The sequence below is a fragment of the Emydura macquarii genome, unplaced genomic scaffold (genome assembly GCF_026122565.2).
Source record: "Emydura macquarii macquarii isolate MOO-44397 ecotype Brisbane River unplaced genomic scaffold, CSIRO-AGI_Emac_v2 contig_3287, whole genome shotgun sequence".
Taxonomy (NCBI): Eukaryota; Metazoa; Chordata; order Testudines; family Chelidae; genus Emydura; species Emydura macquarii.
The window spans coordinates 3,593,129-3,606,108 of record NW_027133424.1 but is presented as its reverse complement, the minus strand read 5'-3'; the positions used below and the strand labels follow the sequence as shown (position 1 = coordinate 3,606,108).

Here is a 12,980-nt window from a genome sequence, read left to right as displayed (position 1 = left end):
CCCTTTGCTTACCCAACAATACAATAAACTGAATGCACAGACTGCATTTACACTTAACATAGAAATTTGTTTCATTGTAAAGTTTAAAATCAGGTTCCAGATCCTATTAAATTCTTCCATTCTGTCATTTATTCCATATGTTATTTTCATACAGATTTGTGATTGCAAGATCCATTAGAAGTGCTTTATGGGCAAGTCATTCCCACCATTTCAGTGCCTCCACATGATTCTTTCAGCAAATCATTAAGTAGCCAGATATCGATTTTAACTTGGGTTTATAGATTCAATTTCCCCAAAGTACCAAGTATAATGTAAACACGTGGTTCTCAACTTATTACTTCCCCTCTCCAGCTATTTCTCCCCATTATTAATGCAATTTTGCTCCACAGCATTTTAGCAAAACCTTTCACCTGTGCATTTTGAGAGTAGGTATTGCGATATTGCGAAGGCAGAAGGAAGTAGAAAAGTGATTGAAGGGAGATATGTAAGCCTCAGAATGCTCTGGGCTCTGTTCCCTGCAGTTTAGCTGAGAGTCGTTAGGGGGCAATTAGGAGCAGCTACGGCCAATTAGGGACCAGCCAGGTGCTCCATAAAAACCCTCTGACCCAAACAGACAGTGCACAAGTTGAAAGGAGTAGGAGTGCTGTATCATATCATATCATATCATATATCATATATCATATCATAGGAGTGCAGAGATTGTGTGGAGGAGCGGACCGGAGTGCAGAGATTCTGTGGAGGAGCGGACTGGAGGAAGGTACCAGGCTCAAGAAGCCAGAAGGAGAGGGAAAATTAGCCCAGAGGAAGAGAATTTGCAGTTGGGAACACGGTGCCAGCAGCACATAGCTGCTTCTCATAGGGCCCCTGGGCTGGGACCTGGAGGAGTGGGTGGGCCCGGGTCCCTACCCCCTCCTCGGGGAAGATGGGGTAACTGGAGACCCCCTGACCCACTACAAGCAACAGACGCGTGAGGCCCACTAGGGTGGAGTCAGCTGTTTGCCACAGTACCTAAAAATCTCCAAATGACTCCAACACTTTACTGCCTCTTAATCCCATCTTGCTCATAGGATTAAAGTCCAATATGGTTTATGAAACATTTGAACTGCTTTAATGTCATGTCTTGCAGTTTTAACATTTTTCTAGATTCTGATCTAGTTTTCATCTGGGCTTTATAAATTTACGCCTTTCTCCCCCAATACATTTTTAGATAAATAGCAATTATGGTTCTGATTTAACAGAAAAAAATTCTGATGCTTGATGTCTTTTACGCAGCTGTACCATTTGTCAGAGGTGATTCCTGCACTCATTTCCCTAAAGTCTTTCATGAAGAGTCCTTTACATTCTAATATTGCTGATGAGTATTGTAATTCAATTCTATTTTTGCACATAGTTTACTAAACTGTGGGGATGCTTTTATCAAGCAAGTCAATATTTACACACTCCAACTTCAGTCCATTTTTACAATGTATCAAAATTCAATTTTTCTTCTTCTTCTTAAGAGTCACAATCTAAGCAAAGTCTGCCTGGAACTGTGAATTTTAATAAGATGGCAAACTATTGGCAAAAACATGGTATTTTAATATCTCAAAGTTCAGAGCATACAAAACCATCAGAAATTCTTGTTACAAGTACATTAAAAGCGACAAAGAGGAGGAAATGCAGAGTTATTTTTATGCCAATGAAACAGTTGTGGGCACCACATGCTGTTTTCAGCAGTTTCCATGAACAATAAATTATGTTTACACACTCCTCAAAACTACATCCATTTTGGAATTCTAGTGAGGTCATCAACAGACTATTTTAAATCAATATAATTCCCTCCCCACAACCCCCAAGTGCTGCCACCAGAAAGTCAGAGTTAGCCAAGATCTCTCATCTGGCCCAGAGGACCAGAAACAGGAGAGTGATAGGGCTAAGAATGAAATAACACTCCAGATGTTGGAAGCATACGTTAATCCTGTGCTGCACAGGGCACCTGAGGTGCAACCACGACAGCCCTTCTAGTTCTATATTATTCACAGAGCCTCATATGCAGCAACACATACATGTAACTATTTACTGAGTAAGGAAGTCCAGCAAAATAATTAAGCATAATGAAGTATTTCTAAGATGTCTGGATATTAGTTTCTTATAGTGGCTTAGTGTTTGTATAAACAAGCCATTAGATAACAGCAACCTGAGGTGTGACTATCTCGCATTAGCCTGCTGCCACCTAACTGTCCAGTCCTCTGAAATGGGTCTAGCTCAAAACACATTAATCAACTTAATGCATTTCATCAGGGTGCACATAGACAGTTAGGTGGCAGCAGGCTACTGCAGGGCAGATTCACCCCCCATAGTGCCGTGGTCTCACTGGTCCTGTGACAAAGGCCTAAGTTTTTTTTAAGGATCTTAATAAATGCACTATAGGTCATATTTTTCAAGAGATCTCAGCTTCCATTTTAGCATCAAAATTATTGAGCAGAGTCAAAGAGCTTGCCACTTCAGTGTCACAATGGCAGCTTGCTTGGTGCAGAGTATTTGTTAAAAAAATCCAACCCCATTTGTGGGTGCAGAGCAACTGAAAATGTGGCTCAGAGGGTCTTTTGAAGAATCTGGGCTCACAGATACATCTTGTTTGGTTGCAAACAGGAGTAGTCAGAAAAATGAGGGATTCTGCCCCTTCCGCTCCTCAACAAAAACACACTTGTTACCTACCTGCACAGCCAAAAGCCAGGTGATATCTTGAAGAGGGGCTGAATTTGACACAACACACATTGGCCTTGGCCTCAATACTCGCGACTGAATTATCCAGGTTGGTAGACCACAGCTTCACTGAGGAGAAACAGAAAACAAAAAAAGAGGGAGAAATGGGTAACTGAGGCTGAAAATGCTTTTTGAAAGATGTAAAAACTTGGTCAGTACACGAATAGGTTCCTGCAGAAACTTATCAAATACTTGACTGTTGGGATTTTCATGAATATTAGTATCTTTAAGATGGTGAACAAAATTAGTGGGTACAAAAAGGCAGCTTTTAGTTGTTGATCAATTTTCAGCACATTCTCAAGCCGAACAGTAGTGTGCTACTTCTAAAGACCACATATAAAAAACTATCCAATGATTGAAGTCTATGTTCCCATGGAGTTTGGAACCTTAAGCAGGTGACTAGCTGCATACTGTAATCTCAATATGCCCAAGGCTACGGACCGCAGATTTGTACAACCAAGAGCAATAAGGCTGATATTCTGCCTACTCTTTGCCATCCAGCTGTGCTCTGAAGAATTCATGCTCAGTGCTCTTAGTTGTAACCTCTCTGCACACATTTCATTTAAATGTATACGTAAAACATAACTAGTAAGAACAATTTGTTTTCCAGCCTTGGAGATTTGCATCAGGAGAAAAAAGCAGCACCGTGGTTTAACATTTTAATTCAATCCATGTGCATGACTATTGAGTAGAGGTAAATATACAGAAAGAATAACCTGTACTAGACTACTCTACAAGGGGAAATAGTTCCCTCTCTAACACCACACACCTATTTACGTCTTTTAAGCCTGCTTAGACAGGTCTCTTGCATAGGTACGAAGTGTCTTCGAAGCCCCTCAGTTTTTTCCCTTATTAGCCTCACGTACACATTTAAGTTACATCATATTTAAACCCACAAAAGTAAGGTATACTAAAATCATTATCCACACAGCCATCCGTGAACCTTAAGGAAGGTTATACACCCTACAAATTGTGGGCTAAATCGTGGCTTTGCCATGAGCCCAGAGGAAGGGGTAGTGTGTTATTGCACTATCCCAGGAGCAGCCCAGGAAGAAGACAGAGTCCCAGAGTCAGAATATACCTCCTGATTTCCCTGTTTGCTCTAGTGGGGATAACGCAACTCAGTACTGAATAGTGAAGACGTGGAGGCTGTTTTCCCCATGCAGTGTACGAAAACAGACAGGGCTGATACTGATTTGCATGTGACAAGTCCTCCATACACAGATCTCCCACCTCTGTGCAGAAGGGGTACTCTGGTGCCCCTGTGGAGGGTTCTTTGTGCAGAGGAAGGGGAGGACTTCTGGTGATGCAGGAGAGGGCTGACCAGGAGGTGGGAGGGAACACAAACCACTTTGCTTCGGCTCCAAGAAAGATACACAAAAACATTGTTACAGCCCCAGTCTATTAGCTTTTCCCCATATTACCCCACTCCTAAGGAGTGGGAGGGTAGACGGTCTCTAGGCAGACACCTATGGAACCACTAAATCTTGGGACAGCTTATCCATATGGAGGGTAGTGGAGTCTCTGCGCTTTTTTTTTTTTTTTTTTTTTTAAATAGTGCACACAAAGAAAGGAGGGGGAGTGAGTGCTGTTCCTGGACTGCACTAATTCTGGTCATATTTGGAGGACTGCTTCAAAAATGTGAGAAAAACAGCAATGCTTGGAGCATATTGATGCATTCTTTAAAAACAGCACAGAGAATATCTGACAGATGTCTGGAGCCATTACAAAGCATCACATACACCCATGAAATGCAGATGCTGATATATATACTACATTTGCATATAAGAATTATGAAAAACAGATAAATTACATGCAGTTATCAGTTTTCAGACATTAATTATCCATTCTCTTACTTACCAAAAGCCTAGTATACATTATAAACAACCAGCTACATTAAATATAATGAACAGCTTTGCAAGGATGGGCTTGTACCTTCTATTGCTCCAAGTGAAACTAGATGATATAATGCCCCATCTGGAGTCAGGGGATAGGAGAGAATTTTGCAAGCAAATAAAGGCTTTAGATTCTCACTTTAAAGAAGGGCTGCCAACAGAAGTGCAGTCTATGTCACAGTGACAGCAGAGGACATTAGCATTATTGATCTGATGGCACAGGAAGCAAATAGTTCTAATTTCTGTGGTTAAAAAAAACAATGCCCGCAGACAATGCTCCTTAGACTGAAAGAGTCTCTATAGGTACATCTGAGAGTCAAATAAGCCCACAGCTCATAGCAGTGCCTCTCCTAAATTTATGTTCCATGCAGCCACTTGTTTTGAATTCTCATTAGACAGCCTTCCAATTAAGTTATAAAAGTTAGAAACTGTTCAATATGAGCAATTCTTTTTTTGGCACCATGTCAATATAAATGAGCAGATATTTGGTCTCAATTTTATAACAAATACCTCAGGGGCTCAGTTTTCAGCACGCTAGCCTTTCACCTTTGCACAATTTCATTCAAACCATCTTCAGATCATGAAGAGTAGAATGAGCTTGGAGAGCTGATCTGCTGTTTAATCAACACTGGCGTTCATAAAACTAACATGAAATTTGTTACAATTGGTGGGTAAGGTTAGAGTCCACAGCAACTTCCATGACCACATAGCTATGGAATATACAGGGCTCTGATTAGAACCTAGTCAGTGCTTTCAGCTTTTTGTTGACTTCCACCCTCCAACCTCTAAAAAATAAACTACATGATAAGCCACATTTTAGCTGGAAATAAATTTGTACACAACAGATTCATAAACTCTGGTTGTATGAATTTTGCTTAACTTACTGTGAATTTTAGCAGTTTTGCAGAGACTGAGGTGGTAATTATAAGACATACAGATGTCCTGACAACACTTAGAATTGCGCTGATGAGGCAAACTACCCTATGAGATCAATTGTTAAAAACACGTTGCCTAATTGTGTTGCTGCTGAGAGCTGCATCTCTCCATGTGGCTAAGAATCCACACCTCACCAAACAAATGAGATTAGGGTTGCGAAGCAGCTCTCAGTTTAAATTGATTTAATTTTATCAAGTTTCTGTTTAATTGATTGGCACTTTGGTTCAAATGCTCATTAGTTTATAAATTAACCCAACTCAGTCACAGCTTTGGACAAACACTCGATAAGAGAGGAAGCTTTTCACTGCAGTAGCTGAAAGGAACATTCATCTACAGTATGAACAATTAGCTAATGTTCTTCACAAAACATTCACAATATCTAACAGTCATTTTATTTCTATATAAAATACACTGGGGAAATACGTTTGCTGTAAGACATAGTATCACCGAGCCCATTCTATAAAATCAGTCAGTTTGTCTATCAATTTCTAAATTCAGTCTACACTACACAATCATGCTTCCCATATGCAGATATTGCTTCAGATGACTGTATTAAGTTATGAGATAAGAGTTCTCTTCTCACATAGTACTCACTCTCTCTAAACTATTATTTCATTCATTTACTTTTCTGTGGCATTCTTTAGAGTGTCTGAGCATCACACAAATAATGAATATAGCCATTAAACACCTGTGAAGTAGGCAATTTTCCTCCTTTTATGGGCTGGGAAACTGAGGCATGAGAGATTAACCTGATTTTCAAAAACAAAACTGTTTCAATTAAAAATCAATGGGAGCTGCAGAAACTCAGGGTTTTTTTTAAATTAACCCTTAAGTGATTTGTTCAGGGTCAAACACAATGTCCTTGACACAGATGCGAACAGAACACTGACCTTCCGATTTAGAAGACAATGCCCTAGCTACAAGATCTTCCATGGACCTAATTTTGCAAACCTGAACTAACCCATTGAGTTCACTACAACTACTCAACATGTTTAAGTATTTGCAGGACTGCCACCTATTGGTTATTTCTATATCTAGGTGGCAGACAGAATATTTTACCTTCACTAGTTCGTATTATGAGACACCAGTCCACATAGATGCCTTAAGTTCTTCTCCTTAGTCATGAGACAATGAAAATGAAAAGTCATCTCCCACTGAGCTCTCAAAGCGTACTGGAATTTTGTGGGGCAATCAGCATTTCAGTTTCATTGTGGAGTCTGTTCTTCTGTACTGTCAAGTCTAGAAATATCTCACACACACACACACACACACACACACACACACACACACCCCCCAGAGAAATAACCTATAGTTCAGAGGGGAGGGGTGGAAGAACAAAAAACTAGAGACAAGTTTGATCTTCTTACCTGAGAATGCGGTTTGTGGGCTTCTCTATGTGAACAATTAGACTGAGGCAAGCTGAGATGTAAATCTACTCCAGACTAGCCTGCCACAGTCTAGCTGTGCACATGAACCCTGCTGGTACGTGTTAAGTTGCTTAGAGCTCTGACTTAAAAAGTGCTCTAACAAATTTAATGCACATCAGCAGGATGCACATGAGCAGTTAGATCACAGCAAGCTAGCACAAGCTATATTCACATCCCAGCTTCCCACGCAGTAATTGTTTGAGTACATGACCCCTAATTTCTGTATACTTCATGAGGCCTCATGCCCTACCCTAGGACAGCAGTCAAGTATCATCCTTCCATTTTACAAGTAAGTTACCTGAGAATTTGCACAAGACTGCTTCAGGCAGAGCTGGGAATGGAACCCAGGACTCTGGGTCCAAGTCCACCCAACACCCAGATCCAAGTCCCCCCCCTAGGCCTGACACTCAGAAAAATGGACAAATATGGACTTAGCTACCTGGTTAGTAAACATATCCTAACCACCAGACTGCATTCTCTCCCAAAGCCAAGAATAGAACCAAAACTTCATAATTCCCAGCATTCTACAGCATTCCAGCAAAGAGTTATGTTACCCACTGGTAAAGTGGGTCTCAAGAACCCTCTGGTAGATAGTCCACTAATGACTCTGAGCTCAAGCGATAGAGGTCTGACTGGGGATTTCAAGGCCCAGGATTCAATCTCTGCAAATAACCCCTGGGGAAGCTTCTTTATGATGGCACATGATGAAATTTATTTTGCCCTATTTTCTTTTTAAAGTACTGATTTAATTCAATTTGTACAGTGAGGAAACATCCTTAGAATAATTTTTATAGCTAAAAAGTACTATAATGGTAACAGTTTTGGCACAACATGTCAAAAATACAGCCAGAGTTTGATCATTGACCATATTTTGACTGCCAGTCAGAAGCTGGCAAGTTTGAAAGTTGAGAGGTATGTATGCTAGCATTATATAGTTTAGTTATATCCAAATATTTTTGCTATTTTTTGTATATTTCAAAGGCTGTGTACTGAAAGAGTATAACAGCTTCTTTCAGGTTCCTCCAGTCTGTTTCTGTGACTATAACTAGTTTACCAACCTTCCCTGAGAATGATTTTTATTAAAGGCATGTTTAGCCATCAGTCACAGGCAGTTTCAATCAATGACCATTTTAATGGCTGAAAGTTACATTACTGGTTAGAAGGGTCAAAAATATAGAATAGGGAATGGGACTTACGGCTGAAAATTTTTTGATTTGAGGAAGAAAACTGCTCTGATGAACTGAGTTTAAATTCCCATTAACTGTTTGAGATGGTGCAGCAGAAAGGTATTTACAATAGTAAAAATTTAGAGTCCATACCAGTCACCATGGGATATCTTTTTTTGTCCAAACTTCTGTTTCCTTTAACAAAATGGCCGCTTATTTATTCCATCAATGTTTAAAATAATGCTTATGGAATGACTCATAGAACTGGAAGGGCCCTCAAAAGGTCATCTATTCCAGTCCCCTGCACTCATGGCAGGATTAAGTATTATCTAGACCATCCCTGACAGGTGTTTGTCTAACCTCCTCTTAAAAATCTCTAGGGATGGAGATTCCACAACCTCCCTAGGCAATTAACTCCCTGACAGTTAGGAAGCTTTTCCTAATGTCCAACCTAAACCTCTCTTGCTACAATTTAAGGCCATTGCTTCTTTTCCTATCCTCAGAGGTTAACAAGACCAATTTACCTCCCTCCTCCTTGTAACAACCTTTTATGTACTCAAAATCTGTTATGTCCCCACCTTAGTCTTTTCTTTTCCAGACTAAACAAACCCAATTTTTTCAATCTTCCCTCATATGTCATGTTTTCTAGACCTTTAATCATTTTGTTGCTCTTCTCTGGACTTTCTCCCATTTGTCCACATCTTTTCTGAAATGTGGTGCCCAGAACTCGACATAATACTCAGTTGAGGCCTATTCAGCACAGAGTAGAGCGGAAGAACTACTTCTCCTGTCTTGCTTACAACACCCCTGCTAATACATCCCAGAATGAGGTTTGCAACAGTGTTACACTGTTGACTCATATTTAGCTTGTGATCCACTATGACCCCCTTTCTGCAGTACTCCTTCCCAGGCAGGCATTCCCCATGTTGATACGCAACTGATTGTTCCTGCCCAAGTGGAATAGCTTGCATTTTGTCCTTATTGAATTTCATCCTATTTACTTCAGACCATTTCTCCAGTTTGTCCAGATCATTTTGAATTTTAATCCGATCCTCCAAAGCACTTGCAACCACTCCCACCTTGGTATCATCTGCAAAACTTTGTAAGTGTATTCTGTAAGCTATTAACTAAATCACTGTGGAAGATATTGAACAGAACCAGACCAAGAACTGATTCCTGCGGGACCCCACTCAACATGCCCTTTCAGTTTGACTCTGAACCACTGACTGGGAACTCTCTGGGAACAGTTTTCCAAGCAGTTATGCACATGCCTTATAGTAACTCCATCTAGGTTGTATTTCCCTAGTTTGTTTATGAGACACTCATGCCAGACAGATCAAAAGCCTTACCAAAAATCAACATATACCAGATCTACCGCCTCCCCGCTATCCACAAGGCTTGTTACCATGTCAAAGAAAGCTATTAGGTTGGTTTGATACAATTTGTTCTTGACAAATCCATGCTGACCATTACTTATCACCTTCTTATCTTGTAGGCAAACTGATTGCTTAAATTTTTGCTCCATTATCTTTCCGGGTACTGAAGTTAAGCCGATTGGTGTGCGCTTCCCTGTGTTGTCCTTATTCCCCTTTTTATAAATTGGCACTCTAGTTGCCCTTTTCCAGTCCTTTGGAATCTCTCCCAGTCTGAAATATGGCAATAGATGTTTGCAAATGACCAAGAATACCCAAAGAGTAGGCAGGGTACAGAGCTGATTGCAAGACAAAAAGACAACATGATGGTCCACTTGTGGTTCTCTTCTCAGAGACAGGCCAACTATAAATATGGCCACTAGAGGAGGCGAACCAGGGGTTGGTCAAGAGACCTTTCTTTGAAGAGGTTTCTAGCAGACTGGGTCACAACTAGCTTCAAGATGTCCTTTCAAGCCTTGGGAGATCTCTAACTCCATGGTTACTGTGGTTCAGCACCCACAATGTGGCAATGGTATGGCTGACACCCACATTTAGTCTCCTTCTAAAATTTTCAGAAAGATAAACCGGTATTTTTACATTTTTTCATTTATAATTTCATGGTCAACTGCCTAAGACAATCCAGGCCCAGAGTTAATTAAAATCTGTTTTTTTCTGGTGAAATTAGAATTACAGCCTATTTAATATCCCAAGAAAACAGAATAAGGCTAAGCAGCTTCCTAGGGCTCTGGTAACATGGGCCAGCATTCTAACAGTCACCATAATTCTTTGGATTTGTATGTATAAGTCTCAGCTACCTCTGTAGCAGCACACAGATCTACAAACACTGATAACTAAACAAATTTTTTTTTTTTTTTTTTAAATACAATGGACAATTGGCGTGAGAGTGATTTTATGCTCCAATTCTCTCCCATAGAAGACAAAGAATTCCCACAAAACACATTCTGGATCATGGTTGATTAAACGAAAAGGATGGAATGGTACCCAGAGCTCTGCCATGCTGTCTGCAATTATATCAATCAATCTTTGTGCCAGCGGGGTTCCCTTGATCAGTGCTCCCTTTGCTATGTCTGGTCTTTGGCAGAGAAGGGTGAGGATCAGTGATCACAGGATTACTCTACTCAATGTGTGTGTATGTAGCAAAGGGCGTTGAAGTGCACCAAGTACTCAGGCATCCAACACCTTGTCACCATTTTGAAAGAGGAAGGGAGAGACAGACAGGAACATCCTGCAGCGGGGAGGAGGGTGGAAAGGAGAAGGTTTAGAAAAAGCTGCCACTCTCCGCATCCAGGAAACGAGTTTGGGGCGGAAAAGTTCTTACCTCCAGCCTCTCTCACCAAGCCAAGAAAGGGAAAATGCGTTACAGTTCCCATCGTTTCAGACAAGGACAACAACTAGAGATAGAAAGTTCAATGCCCATACATTCAAGCATAAGTGGGAGTTTGAGGAAGAAGGAACAGTGCTGGATTTCCCACCAGTTGTTAACCCTGACTAGATCTTCTCTGTGTCCTTTGGGTAGCAGGTTTTGACATGTGGATAACAGATTTCTGGTAAATTGAGTCCTGCACTATAGCATTTAAAAGAACTATACTTTTTTAAATACTTTTAGATAGGTCCTCCAATACTGGCATTCACCTCTGATGTCTTTGTTATATATGTAACTAGTACCAAGTAAAAAAATTGCACGGGAAGATGAAACACTATCCAGGCTTGATCATAAAAAACCTATATACCTTTAAAGAAAGAACTACTTTTTTAATTGAAATGCAGTATGTGCATAGAGTTGCAGGTCTTTATTAATACATAATTTGTGTGTGTAAACACTGCACTCTTAAAAACCATTTCTGCAGAGGAGAATTGTTAAGCTCTGATGTGAGGCCATGTTTCGTAAAGTCAGCTCAGGCGGACAACTCTTTACCATGCTAATAAATGCATATCTATTTGGAAGATAAGCTCTTTTTAAAATGCAAAGCATGAATAGGGAGCAGAATGATGAAAAGGTTGATCATTTATGTGGAGGGACTTTTTCTTACTACATTTAATTGTAAAGGAAACGATCTTTACTTCCATCAAAAAGAAGAAAAAAAATCTATTAAAAGCCATTTAAACATCTCCTTAATATGAAATCATCATAAAGGCTGCATTTTGTAAGTGAAATTACCAATTACCGCAAGAATGTCAAATACATTTAATGAACACTGATATGACTTTCTTTTGAAACAGAATTTAAAAGCATTTTAGGGGGCACAGGCTTGCAAGGTTTAATTTTTATGAAAAATTAATTTGTCGTTTTAAGGTAAATCATGAACAGCTCTGTCCAAAGCCGTGTTTGCCCATTTGGGAGAGTTGATGCCCAGTGGCTTAAAAAGCAATGGTTGCCTAATAACTCTAATGTGATATTGTAAACTGACTGCAGATAAAGTCCTGTTCTTTAGGGAAGGAGAAAGATTATATATTTCAGTTCTATCTAGTCCCTCCTTTATAGAAAATGTATTGCTTCTAATGTGCAGTGCCTACAGAGGAGCAGTTCTCAACCAGCGAATCACAAGGGTGTGTTTGGTGGGAGCTCCAAAATCCTGGGTCATTAGGGTCCAGGAGGAGCTTTGGGAGGAGGGAAGATAAGGAGCAGCTCATTCCCAACATCTACTCCTGATGTTCTTGTGCCTTCCCGCCCACAACCCAATTTTGTTCACACTGCTGTTAGTTTCCCAAAAAACATGCTACACGGCCTATAGAAGATGTTTCTCGCTGCTCGTAATCGTTAAGAAAGTCTTAGGTAAAAGCAACAGGGAACATTTTCAGTCTCCATCCTCTCATCTGTAGCTACTCCCTTTCTTGAACACATGGTTTTTACTAAAGACCCTCAAGTCTTCAACTCTACCAGCACATGCTGAAGTAAAACTTGCCTTGTTTACACTAAAGTTTTAGAAGATGTTAGTTGGAATGTACTGGCTAACATGATCTACCACCTTCCCCTTAAATCCTGAACTAGTCTAAAGATAGAAAAATCAGATGAAAAATTTTGGACTAAATGAAATTTGCCCTCTTCACAAAAATCAAGATTTCTCCAAGAGAATATTTCAATTTTGCTGAAAGGATTTGATTTTCTATTGGGAAAAATCAAAATGACGGCTGCCTGGCTGCCCACCTGGAAGGCTCCTTACTTTCACTTTGGCAAGTGAAACTGACAAAAGTTTTCAGAAGGCTGCCAACGCAAACTGCCAGGGTACTGATTCCCACACCAGCTCAAGGGGCTGACAGTCAGAGCACTCTGCCTCTCCAGTTCCAGTAGCTTCAGGCTGAGTGCCCAGGCTCTCTACCACTATGGCAATTAAGTTGGAAGGCTCACATCAATTTCACAAGTGACACTGACAAGTGCAG

General features: G+C 40.3%; 1 protein-coding gene across 5 annotated transcripts in view; it reads right to left on the bottom strand.

The window, feature by feature from the left end:
* COP1 (COP1 E3 ubiquitin ligase) overlaps positions 1 to 12,980 on the bottom strand; it is a 186,622-nt gene that overhangs the window by 82,042 nt on the left and 91,600 nt on the right. For all 5 annotated transcript variants that reach the window (XM_067532416.1, XM_067532414.1, XM_067532415.1 and 2 more), the window contains exon 15: positions 2,698 to 2,814. In XM_067532416.1, the coding sequence (XP_067388517.1) occupies positions 2,698 to 2,814 (117 nt within the window). The remainder of the gene's footprint in view (positions 1 to 2,697; positions 2,815 to 12,980) is intronic.